Consider the following 13168-nt stretch of genomic DNA (forward strand, 5'->3'; position numbering starts at 1 on the left):
CATTTTATGGTTACACAACCTATCACATTGCTATAATCTTTTTATGTGGACTATAAACTGAAAGACCTATGAATAAATGGTTGTGGAACTAATCATTTGAGTTTCCATTATTTCTTATGGGGAAATTCGCTTTGATATAAAAGTGCTTTGAATTACAAGCATGTTTCCAGACCGAATTATGCTCACAATCCAAGGTTTTACTGTACAATTCAATACAAGAGGAATCAGAGGGCCCTGCTCATTAGAACTTACAATCTAAGAGGGAAGGTCAGTGACAAAAAAAAAGGTAATAACTGTGAGGGATGGGTTGATGGAGAAAATAAATGTACAGTTAGGTGGGGCCTCTCTGAAGAGAGGAGTTTTCAGGGATTGTCTGAAGATGGACAGAGTTGGGCAGACTGGAGTAGGGAGTTCAAGAGGATGGGAGAGGCTCTGGAAAAGTACTGGAGGCAAGCATGGGATGAGGTGACAAGGGAGCTAGAGAGCAGGAGGTCTTGAGAGGAAAGGAATGATTTGGTTGATATTTTAAGACTAGGTTAGTGATGTAGCCGAGTTGTGGATGGCTTATACCAAAGACATACACCAAACACCAGCATTGGGATCCTTATTTTCAATAAAGTGACAGTTACTTTCAACTAAGTCCACTGAGTTGGAAAATCCCATCACATGGCTAAAATAAAGATCATTATCCATGTGTGTTAAAGCTTTGTGAATTGAACTTTAAATCTGAAGCAGTATTGTACATTTATCAGCTAATCGAAAAGGATATTACAAAACAAAAAAATGAACTGTACCTTCAGAAAATAGATTTTAATGCCAAGAATTCTTCATTTAAAAGTAACATTTAAACTGAAATGTAATTCCTTACTTAGCCTCAGTGCATTATGCTTCATGGTAAACGTGAGAGTAAAAATGTTAAAAATAACATGATATTCATATTTATGTTTTTGCAGTATGTAATAATACCTTTTGCTTTTGTTTTACCTTTACAGGAGATATAATGGGCACAGCATTGCAGAACCTGGACCGTCTCCTGGCTATGCCATATGGGTGTGGGGAGCAGAACATGGTCCTCTTTTCCCCCAATATCTTCATTCTGCAGTATCTGGAAAAGACTCATCAGCTGACCAATGAGATAAAGAGCAAAGCCACCAAATTTCTTGAAAGTGGTGAGGCATTGTGAAATTACTTCTTTATTTTTCTGCGAGGATTGGTATAAGTTATAAGTTGCCATAGTGGCATATGTTAAATGAATGGTATTGAAAGAAACACAAGGTGATTTTCCACGCATCATAACATTTTCATTGTTGGATGTGATTGCGCCATCTTTAATATTATTATTATTATTATTATATAGGATTTATATGGCGCCAACAATTTGCGCAGCGCTACACAAAATAAAGGCAGACATTATAGTTACAATTAAATACAAGAGAAATCAGAGGGTCCTGCTTGTTAGAGCTTACAATCTAAGAAGAAGGGTCAAATGATGCAAAATCTAATAACTGTGGAGGATGAGCTGACCGAGAAAATAAAACACACACAATATATCGGTTTGGCGAAAGATAGGCTTCTTTTTTTTCCCTATAGTTACATTTTTATTGTGTACTGTTCCAGACATCGTCACGTCTCTGGGTGTGATGACGTCAAGAACAGACCACGGCACAAGACCATGAGGGGGACAGGAGCCACAGGGGCCGGTCTTGTGCAGGGAGGATTAGATAAGTATATCTCAGCTGTCCAATCCCCTAGACTAAAACTAGCAATTAACCCATGCAGTATGGGCACTGCCCCAATACATGGGAAAAAAAAACGATCTTCCCATAAATTATACATTACAGGCATACTCCACTTTCAAGTACACAATGGGGTTTATTTACTAAAGCTGGAAAGTGCAGAAACCAATCAGCTTCTAGGTTTTATTACCAAAGCTTAATTGAACAACCTGGGGTTAGAAGCTCATTGGTTTCTATGCAGAAGTGAGCCTGATTTTGCACTTTCCAGCTTTAGTAAATAATCCCCATTGTGTACTTAAAAGTGGGGTATGCCTGTAATTTAGCATATTCTATGCATGTTGAAGCCTCCCTCATGTAGGTATCCAAAAGCCCCCAGCCCTGCTGCTTAACCACTTCCAGACTGCTTCACGCCGATAGATGTCCTTACTTAGAAGAGTAATATCGTTGTTATGGCAGCAGCTAGCTGCCATAGCCCCAGTTTCCTCTTCTTCGGCCGACTTTACGATAAGAGGGGTCTCTGCAGTGGATTGGCCGCGAGATCACTTTTATCGGAGGTGGGAGAAGGCCCCCCATCCCGCAGCTTACCGGTGCCCTCCGCCGGGTTGGATTGGATCTTCACCTTTGCTAGATATGGAGATAAGTGAGGGGAAGATGGCCCCCACCCATCTCCATAACATTGCAGGGCGGAAGTAACGTCCAAACGTCACTTCCGCCCATAGCTCTTAAAGCTCCTATTACATTCCTTGTAATAGGAATAATAGTGACACAATTATTTTTTTTTTAAAACAGTGCAAAAATAAAAGATAAAAGGTAAGATAAATAAGAAGAAAAATGTTTATATTTTCAACGCGCCCCTTCCCGCCGAGCTCGCGTGCAGAAGCAAATGCATACATGAGTAGTGCCCATATATGAAAATGGTGTTCAAAGCACACATGTGAGGTATCACCGTGATTGGTAGAGTGAGAGCAATAATTTTAGCCCTAGGCCTCCTCTGTAACGTAAAACATGCAACCTGTAGAATTTTTTAAACAACGCCTATGGAGATTTTTAATGGTAAATGTTTGTTGCCATTCCACGAGCGGGCACAATTTTGAAGCGTGACATGTTGGGTATCAATTTACTCGGCATTATGAAACATTATCTTTCACAATCTAAAAAAAAAAAATTGTCTAACTTTACTGTTGTCTTTTTTAATTCAAAAAAGTGTATTATTTCCCAAAAAAGTGCGCTTGTAAGACTGCTGCGCAGATAAGGTATGACAGAAAGTATTGCAACGACCGCCATTTTATTCTCTAGGGTGTTAGAAAAAAAATGTTTCATGTTTCTGGGTTTTAAGTAGTTTTATAGCAAAAAAAAATGTTTTTAAGAGACTTGGTCCTTAAGTGGTTAAGTGACACTTTACATTATTCCCTTTTACATCCTTCTCCAACTGCTACATTAAAAAGTATGTAGTCTAGGCCAGCACTGACAATAAGTAGACCCTCCTCAAAGAGAAGAAAGTTATGATCTGCAAGGAGGGAGAGGGCTGTGCTAAGGATTACTTTACTGACACAGTCAACTTTGTTAGCATGTTCAAAGGCACTTTGCAAATCAATAAACAATTGTAACCATCTGTTAGCCCTTGTACACACGGTTGGAGATTCCGACGGAATGTGTCCAATCAGACCGTTTTGTCAGATAATCCGACTGTGTGTGTTCTTCATCGGACTGTTTCCGTCGGAGTATCCGATGGACCAAGTTTTCCAACTTGTCGGTAAAATTTTCCGACAACATGATCCGATCGGACCTTGTCCGATCATGTGTAGAGAATTCTGATCAGACAAAGTGCCACGCATGCTCAGATCAAATTCCTACACCAAAGCTATTAGCTACTAGCCTGAATGTAGTCCCGTCGCAATGAAATAACGTCATCACGTTCTGAACAATCAGATTTTCCGACACCTTTGTCCGACCGTGTGTATGCAACAGTTTCGGACAAAATCCGACGGATTTAGTTGTCGGAATGTCCGACCGTGTGTACAAGGGCTAAAACCAAATTTTTAGATTCCATTGCATTTTTTAGCATGCAATGGAAAGGAAAACTAACTTCTGGCTGCTTGCCATCAGCAACACAAGCCCATGTTCTTTACCGAAATTCTAAAATTATTATGACACTTTATAAAATAAATGTGGGGAATATGTTAAAGTGTAGCACTTCCAAATATGCAGTCCGCTCAGAAAATCTTTGTTTTAGGATTTTATTGCATACTTTTATTTACAATAAATTTCCAAACATTACACTTAGGGTTACCCTCAAAGGGGTTTTCAGCATTCCTCAGCCAATCAAGTTCTTCATACCAGCCTCCTGGCTTTCTCTGGTCTTAGAGGCTTCAGGCCATCGTCTGTCTCTCCTGCCCAAAATTCTCATTCTTTTCAACTCTTGTGCAGACATTTACTTCTGTATACCTTGCAGCAAACTTCTACATTGGCCTACACCCTGACTTCTGGACAGAGACCTCTTTTCTCACCAACAGTGGAGCCCTGAACTACACTCAGCTTATTCACAAAGATCGTGTACACACCTGCACACTCAGTGTACTAAATTGTTGACAAAACCTAGACCCTGGATTGGAGACTTCAGCCCTCCTAAGTCTATACAATGCTTCCTACAGGCAGGGTTGAATGGGAGCCGTCCAAGACAAAACATTGGTCCAATTCTGGGATGTGTGACATCTATCATAAGAGCAGATCCAGAAGGCGGGACTTTGTGTGTCTGTGAGCGCCAGACAAATCAAATCAAAGCAGTCACAGTGGGTGATCCCCGCTCTGTGTGATGATCCAGTCAGCTCTCCTCCTCTTCCTCTCCTTTCTCTGATCCCTGTGCACTGGTGAGGCTGCGCTGATGGGCACTGGTGAGGCTGCATTGATGGGCACTGATAAGGCTGCACTGAAGGGCACTGGTGAGGCTGTATTGATGGGCACTGATCAGGCTGCATTGATGGGCACTGATGAGGCTGCATTAATGGGCACTGATCAGGCTGCATTGATGGTCACTGGTGAGACTGTATTGATGGGCATTGATGGGCACTGGTAAGGCTGCATTGATTGGCACTGATTAGGATGCATTGATCGGCATGGGTGAGGCTGCATGGGTGGGCTTTAATCAGGCTGCATTGCTGGGCACTGATCAGACTGCATTGATGGGTACCAGTGAGGCTGTATTGATGGGCACTGATCAGGCTGCACGGATAGGCAAAGATGAGGCTGTGGTGATGGGCACCGATGAGGCTGCATTGAGGGGCACTGGTAAGGCTGTATGGAAGGGAACTGATGAGGCTGCATTTATGGGCCCTGATCAGGCTGCATTGATGGGCAAAGATGAGGCTACATTGATGGGCACTGATGAGGCTGCGTTGATGGGCACTGATGCTGCTACATTGATGGGCACTGATCAGGCTGAATTGATGGGCATTGGTGAGGCTGCATTAATGGGCACTGGTGAGGCTGCTTTGATGGGCACTGATGAGGATGCAGTGATTATGTTGTTAATATTTATTTTTGTAACGTAATTCTGCATAAAACATTTAACAGTGTAATTTCATGTGATAATTTATGAGGGTGTATTTAGGGGTGGAATTAGGGGTGGGGCAGGGTAGCGAGTAACTCTTAAGACCTGGCTAGTAGCTCAAGACATGTAATTTTGAGCCCTGACTCATAACTTATTTGGAATCTATAAATGCATAAAATATACAGACCCTTGATGTTTGAGCACTTATTACTTTGCTTATTGCTGGTTATGAAGATTAAATATTGCAGAAGTTTCTTGTATAATGTTTAAAACATTTACAATTTGTATGTTTTGTTCAGGATATCAGCGACAGTTGACTTACAAGCGTGATGACGGCTCATACAGTGCCTTTGGAAAGAATGACCCCGAGGGTAACACATGGTGAGTGCCATGATTTACAATGTTTTGACAGACAATAAGCTCATAAGATTGATCCAAACCCTAACGGGGCGATGTTTAATTTGCACTATGTTTCATAAACAATTGACATTTTTTTAACTGCCATCATTTTGTGCTCTTAAGTAAAAAATAGCATATTTCCTAAAGTCTACAAATAGTTTACTCAATCTGCTCCCATGGTCCTGTTCTCAGGGTTCATATCTGCCTTTTCAAAAGCAAAGTAGACATCTACAGTATGTCCCCTCCTAACCAGAGTTACCAACATGACTTAGCTTAAGGTATAGAGGCTAGACCACATTTTGATACCAATCTAAGGGTCCACCAGCTTGGGGCTGATGTTTCAGGATTGCATTATGTAAGGTAGCTAACCTCTGTTAAAGGGGTTAGTTGGAAGCTCAACTCATTTACTATCAAATTTGAAGTGTAACTCATGAGATCCACTTGTAAGAACGTGTACAGTAAAATGTAAGATACTCAATATTGTGTATCCTTTTTCCTTTCCATTGTTGGGTTTACTTTTAGGTAAAAAGAGGAAGACAAACAATACTTTGAAACATTAAAAAAAATGGGTCTCTTTCGGCGGGTAGTAGTGGCCACCAAGCACTGCAGCCAGTTTCATTCCTGCTGCAGACACTGCCTTTGCAGCTTAAGGGGGGAGAGTTGAGGGATGGTGTGGTAGGAACATAGTGTAATTGACTCACCCAGGACAGAGGCTTTTGGAGGGGACTGCAGGCTAGCCTACTGACTATGGGCCCTGGCTTTTAAAGGAACACTCCTTGCTGTGAGGTGTGTGCTGGGGAGACCCTTGGAGTAATGTTACTTTGGATTCAAGTCCATGTCTCCCCAAGACATGCAGACTCTGGGACTCTAGGCTGCTCCACACAGTCAGACTCATAGCGGATGTTAATTTCATCAGCTCAATCACTTGTCTTCTACACATTGTTAACTGTGCTAATTAACTGACCTATTGTCTGCTAGCAAACTATTGTGGGGATGTGTTTACACTTGGGCTAATGTCTATTGTACTTTGTGAGCTCAATGCCAGTCTGTTGCTGGGGGTCTTCTGCTATTGTCTGTTTATTAATGTGTTAAGTGTTTTCTGCTAAGTATGTCTGTTCCATTGTTAATTGTTATTTGGGTCACCTATTGTCTGATTAATCACAGCATTGTCTGGGTGGGCATTGAGTCACCTAGGCTGGTTAAATGACTAGTTAATTAGCTCATGTTAATTATGTTACTGGTTACAGTTTGTATTGTTCAGGTAATATGATCAGGAGGGGATATCCTCCTGTGGGATATAAAAGTATGTGTTTGAAATTTAAATAAACAGTTCCAGTTTTGTGGCCAAATGAGTCCTGCTTAGTTCTTGGTTGCAGTAGGTGGCTATAATATCTGATATCTATGTTCAGACTGGAGAAAATGGTATACTGACGGAAGCACTCAAGTGGAGTGTGGGAAGCAGCTTAACCATGTGCACCTACCTTCGACTGCATGTGTAAAGACTGTATGTCCGCTCTACTCAATTATCTCGATTATCTTGATTATCTTCTACTCTATTAGCTTTTAGACAAACCCTGAAAACCCTCCTCTTCAGAGATGCATATCCTACCCACATCTAACACTTTTATTTTCATTTTCTTTATCTGATCTTTCCCCACAGTTATTACCTTTTGTTTCACTTGACCCTCCCTTCTAGACTGAAAGCTCTAATGAGTAGGGTCCTCTGATCCCTCCTGTATTGAATTGTATTGTAACTGTACTGTTTGCCCCCATGTTGTAAAGTGCTGCTCAAACTGTTATGTGCTATTTAAACCCTGTATAATAAAAAAATTATAATAAAAAAGCCCAAAGGCAATTCCAGAGGTATCATCATCTCAATATCAGATTGTAAAGCCAATAAACACAGTGGCTGTCTAATTTCTTTTGTCAGTTCAATGCTTGTAGCAGAAAAATAACTATATAGAAAAAATAAATAAGTAGAAAGATTACAGCAATAAATCTTTTACAGCGGAGCTGCTGCTGAAGGCTGCTGCAATACTGCCCCACATGTAGTCTGCACCTGGCCATGAATGATCATTAGTTCTGGTTCTACTACCGATGCCGAGGCATCCTATGATCCTCAGTCACCAGTTTCTCAGTTTTACCTAAGTGAAGGAAGTATATTGTGATAATTGGCTTAGGTTTTAATAAAAGGTTATTCTAAATACATTTGTTTCTCTATCCTACAGGCTATCTGCATTTGTAGTGAAGTCCTTTAGCAAAGGACGGCCCTACATATTTATAGATGAAAGTCATCTAAACCAATCTTTTACCTGGCTTCAGAATATTCGTAAAGAGACTGGCTGCTTCCGCAATGTAGGAAGACTACTGAATACTGCTATGCAGGTGATTTATTATCATTCTTACAAAACAGCATATGCAAATTGTGATACAATGTTTATCATAGACCTGGTTATATTATAAAGACATAGTACCCTATGTGTCATAGTGTCCAGATACTTGAATGTCCAGATTTTGATGTTTTGTTGGTTTGAATATGCTATCCTTATCTATCCTTATCAGCAGTTCTTGTGTAAGAAAACTTCTTTGTATAAGTTTAACAGTTTATTTATATGTCTGGGAAAATTTTTAAAAAATACATGCTGCAAAACATGCACATTTCAAAACCAATGAAAATGAAATATACTGTATATGCCAAAGTGCATATTTAACAAAATTCACAGTAGCGCAACAATAACACCTAATTAATTCAGTGTTCAATACAAAAATTTAATGAATGGATATATAATATTCCATGTGTAATGAAAAAAAAAAAAAAAAAAAAACTCCCATGTGTTTCTGTTATAAAATGTTGCATACAAATATCCTTCTTCATACATTTCTGTCAAAATATAGTCTGCTACATTTCTTTGGTAACAATCACCCAAATCCATGTATATTATTTACTGTAGTCTGTGTGAAAGTTAGAGAGTCTACAAACTATGATATTTGTATTTATAAATGCCCTAAAATGCCAGGACAGTACAAATACCCCCCAAATGATCCTTTTTTTGAAAGTAGACAGGTCAAGGTATTTCGTAAGAGGCATGGTAAATTTTTTGAAATTGTAATTTTTTTTGTCACAATTTTTTGGAAAATGAAAAAATAATATTTGTATTTAGATACCAATATTTCTATTATCTAGGCCGGATACCAAGCACTGCAATCAGTGCACCAGTGTGCACGAGCGGGGCAATAAACTGGTACATCTTGGTGCCTGCTCAAGCCTCTGGCCAGCAGTAAAATTACTGTTGGCCAGTCGGCAAATGGTTAAAGAACTAAAGCTCAGCAAACTATGTAAATGATGAAAATCTTTAACATGTCTTCACTCTTTTTTTTGCTACGGAAGTTTATTTGAAATAAAAACATATGTAAGCAATATAGGTCCTAGCTTCTTGGTAGAAGAGATACAAAACCCCTGTTCGTATTCAAGTCTTACAAAAATTCATGTCTACTTGATGTCCTCAAACATAATTAATCCAATCAACTAAATTAATTTGGAGGATACAAACTTAGTGTTGTGATTGAAATTAAGACTGTACAACTTCTTGGGAGTGGGTTCATTCTTAAATAAAAAATAAAAAAAATCTTCTTTTCTTTTACTTAATCCTCTTCATCAAAGTTTCAGTCTAATAAGACCTAAAAATTGGTCTTTATTACAGGGAGGAGCGAAAGATGATGTCTCCCTTTCTGCGTATGTGACCATGGCTCTGATAGAGGCCGGTGTATCTCTGGAAGTAAGTGATCATCAACATTTAAAATATTGTTACATTCCTGTATATGTTGTACCTAACCAAGAGAAAATATGATCTTGCAAAGTTACTTCCAAGCATAACACCTTAACCAATTGCCTAATAGTAGGTGTTGTTAGAATGTGTGTACAGTTGGCCACTGGTGCTTCATTCCAGTTATTGTTAGACTGTAACACGTCACCCCTGAACATGGGTGAACAACTGAGCTTGAAGCAGCTCCTTTTCATATTGTTCCATGTAATCAATCTGTCCCTAAGCAGGAAATCAGATATGACCTTTTTTGGGGTATGAGTAGAAAGGAATATACATATTGACAAAAAAGGTGAATGTTAATCTTTTTATCTAATGGAAAGTAGGGATGATCTCCAGATTTGGGTCGAATATGAGTTCAATCCAAGTCGTTTACCATTTGCCAAATGGGTGAACTAAATAACCAACTTTGGCCAGTTTGCCCACCGGCCAAACTTCCAGCTGCTGAAGCTGGAAGTCATTCCTTTAGCAGTGGTATTACTAGCGCCACTAAATGGCAAATTTCCACTGATTGCTGGGGTGTTGGGTTGCACAGCTCCATTGTTTCAAAAGAGACTTGAGGTTGCCTGTCGACAACAATATCATCACATTTTAAAAACATGAACAAAATTCCCATATGATTGATATGACACCTCCTTTTGCACTGAGGGCTAATGAGCCAAAATCAAATAGTCTCTTAATGATGGTCGATGATTTTGCTTAAGTAGTATTCAGTCAGATCTTTTTATTTATTTTTTTGGTTTTGTATAGAAAGGTGAATAGATAGCACCTCTTTCAGTTTTTTATTAATGTCTGTCTCTGTTGACAAGCTGTCCCCTCGCTATATTTCTTTTTGACCTCCAGGATTGTGAGCTGAATTATCCCTTGCCCCTCTCCAGATTGCCTTCTCCACATATTTTGAAGCAGAATTCAATAGGGAATGATTGCCACCATTACAATCACCAGTGGGCTGTATGGAAAATCATTTTAGGGAGGGTAAACAAGAAGCTCAATTCACAACAATGCCTTGGGTGTCACAGACAGTAAGTTATAGGAAGGTTTCCCAACAAGAGACACAGATGGCAATATTTCTAAACTGAGAAAATCATTTTGGCTGCAGTTGTACTTAAAATGTATTTAACCACTTCCCAACCGTCCGCCGTCATATGATGTCCTTGACTTTGTGCAGGTATATCTGAATGATGCCTGCAGCTACAGGCATCATTTAAATATTGTCTTTTGCAGCCGGCGATTCCCTACACCATAAGAATCATCATATTGGCTGGTCAGCCACTTGATCGTTCTTGCGAGAGGGGACATCCCCCCCCCCTCTCGCCACCCTCCGTTGTTTCTACTGACTCACCACTGCCATCGGTGAGTCGGAGAATGGATCCACTGGCCCCGGATGTATACCATAGAGATTTCCGGTGGACTAGATGGTTGCCGGAGTCTCTGATTGTTTGAAGGCCAAGCATGATGTTATGACACGCCAGGCCCGGCCTCTGCATTCAAACAAATGGTGCGCGCCTCGGCTGGGAAGCCGAGACCATTTTTTTTATATTTCAGCTGTCCCAGCCTAGAGGTGAGATGTGGGGTCTTGATTGACCCCATTTCTCACTGTAAAGAGGACTGATGGTGCTATATTCCTATTACAAGGTATGTTTACATAAAAGTGACCAAAACATTTTTTTTTAAAGTGTCAACTAAAAAAATGTAAAGTAAAATTAACAATACATTTTTTTTTTAAAGTGCCCCTGTCCCTGTGTGCTCGCACGCAGAAACGAACGCATATGTAAGTCCCACCCACCTATGAAAACGATGTTCAAACCACATATGTGAGATCACCGCGAACGTTAGAGCAAGAGCAATAATTCTAGCCCTAGACCTCCTGTTTAACTCTAAACATTTTTAAAGCTTCGCCTATGGGGATTTTTAAGTACAGAAGTTTGGCGCCTTTCCACAAGCATGTGCAATTTTTTTAGCAGAGACCCTAGAGAATACAATGGCGGTCATTGCAACTTTTTATCTCGCTCAGTATTTGCCCAGCAATTTTTCAAATGCATTTTTTGGGGAAAAAAACAGTTCCATGAAAATAAATAAAAAAAAACAATAAAGTTAGCCTCATTTTTTGTATAATGTGAAAGATGACGTAATGTCAAGTAAATAGATACCTAACATGTCACGCTTTAAAAATGCGCACACTCGTGGAATGGTGCCACACTTCAATACCTAAAGATCTCCATAGGTGAATTTTTTTATAGGTTACATGTTTAGAGTTACAGAATAGACCTAGTGCTAGGATTATTGCTCTCACTCTAAGGTTTGCGGCGTATGTAACCTGTGTGTATCTGGCTCTGAAACTAGCCAGTGCTTCACCAGCCACTGACCTCACTGCCCATCCCTGGTACATAGATCACATCAGATTCATTATGCATCTTTATCCTCTTGATTACTCTTCCAAATTTTTAATTAGGAAATACTGAGATTTCATACTAGTTTATTTATTTCTAGGATCCTCTAGTCAGAGACGCAGTGTCCTGTCTGCAGAAGGCTGCTGCGGATGTGAGCAATGTATACACTTTGGCTCTGCTGGCCTACACCTTTACACTGTGCAGAGAAACAGAACTCAGGGCGGCTGTATTGGAGAAACTGGAAGAAAAAGCTATACGAGAAGGTGAGGAATAGATTTACTAAAATGATTCTAGGCAGAAGTCATTGTATACTTTAACTGAAATTTTTTTTTACGATTGTTTTCAAAAATGTAATTTATTCAATTGCATCCTTCTTTACACCCCTCTTCGGTTGGGGCTGAAACTGAGTGCACTGCTTATTAAAAGGGGGAAAGAATCAGATACAAAGATAATTACCCTGTAAGTGGAAAACCTATTAAAGGTGGGATTTAGGCCAAATATATTATTATTTTTTAACCTTTTTAATCACTTCAGCCCCGGAAGGATTTACCCCCTTCCCGACCAAGCCCTTTTTTTTGCGATATGGCACTGCATTGATTTAACTGACAATTGCGCGGTTGTGCGACGTTGTACCCAAACAAAATTGACGCCCTTTTTTCCCACAAATGCAGCTTTCTTTTGGTGCTATTTGATCACCTCTGCGGTTTTTATTTTTTTGCGATATAAACAAAAAAAGATTAAGAAAAATAAGTTTTGAAAAAAAAGCAATATTTTTTACTATATAATTATCCCCAAAAAATAAAAAAATAAAAATAATATATATATATATATATATATATATATATGCAGCAGACAGATCGGACACTGTTGACACTATTTTGGGACCATTGACATTTATACAGCGATCAGTGCTATAAAAATGCACAGATTATTATGTAAATGCCACTGGCCGGGAAGGAGATAAACACAAGGGGGCGATAAAGGGGCTAAGTATCTTCCCTCAGTGTGTTCTAACTGTAGGGTGTCTACAGTTAGAACACACTGAGGGAACACACATAGACCACACATGACAGAGATCGACTGCTCAAGTGATCGGGAGTAGTGGTCTCTTACATAGGCATCTGCCTCTCCGTGCCACGATTGTGGACATCTAATAAGTAAGAACATAAGTAAACAATAAAAATAATAAAAATAGTAAAAACAGTGTATATGTATATGTGTGTGTATATATATATATATATATATATATATATGAGAGAGGCTGTGTTTACTTAC

General features: G+C 39.5%; 1 protein-coding gene across 1 annotated transcript in view; it reads left to right on the top strand.

Moving 5' to 3' along the window:
- LOC143930922 (alpha-2-macroglobulin-like) overlaps positions 1 to 13168 on the top strand; it is a 173915-nt gene that overhangs the window by 135633 nt on the left and 25114 nt on the right. Inside the window, exons 24-28 of the mRNA XM_077455614.1 lie at positions 993 to 1169; positions 5583 to 5664; positions 7911 to 8067; positions 9384 to 9458; positions 11994 to 12156. Coding sequence (XP_077311740.1) covers positions 993 to 1169; positions 5583 to 5664; positions 7911 to 8067; positions 9384 to 9458; positions 11994 to 12156 — 654 coding nt within the window. The remainder of the gene's footprint in view (positions 1 to 992; positions 1170 to 5582; positions 5665 to 7910; positions 8068 to 9383; positions 9459 to 11993; positions 12157 to 13168) is intronic.

This window comes from Lithobates pipiens, unplaced genomic scaffold (genome assembly GCF_037356315.1).
Source record: "Lithobates pipiens isolate NorthernLeopardFrog02 unplaced genomic scaffold, aLitPip1_a1.2 Scaffold_25, whole genome shotgun sequence".
In the NCBI taxonomy this organism is placed as follows: Eukaryota; Metazoa; Chordata; class Amphibia; order Anura; family Ranidae; genus Lithobates; species Lithobates pipiens.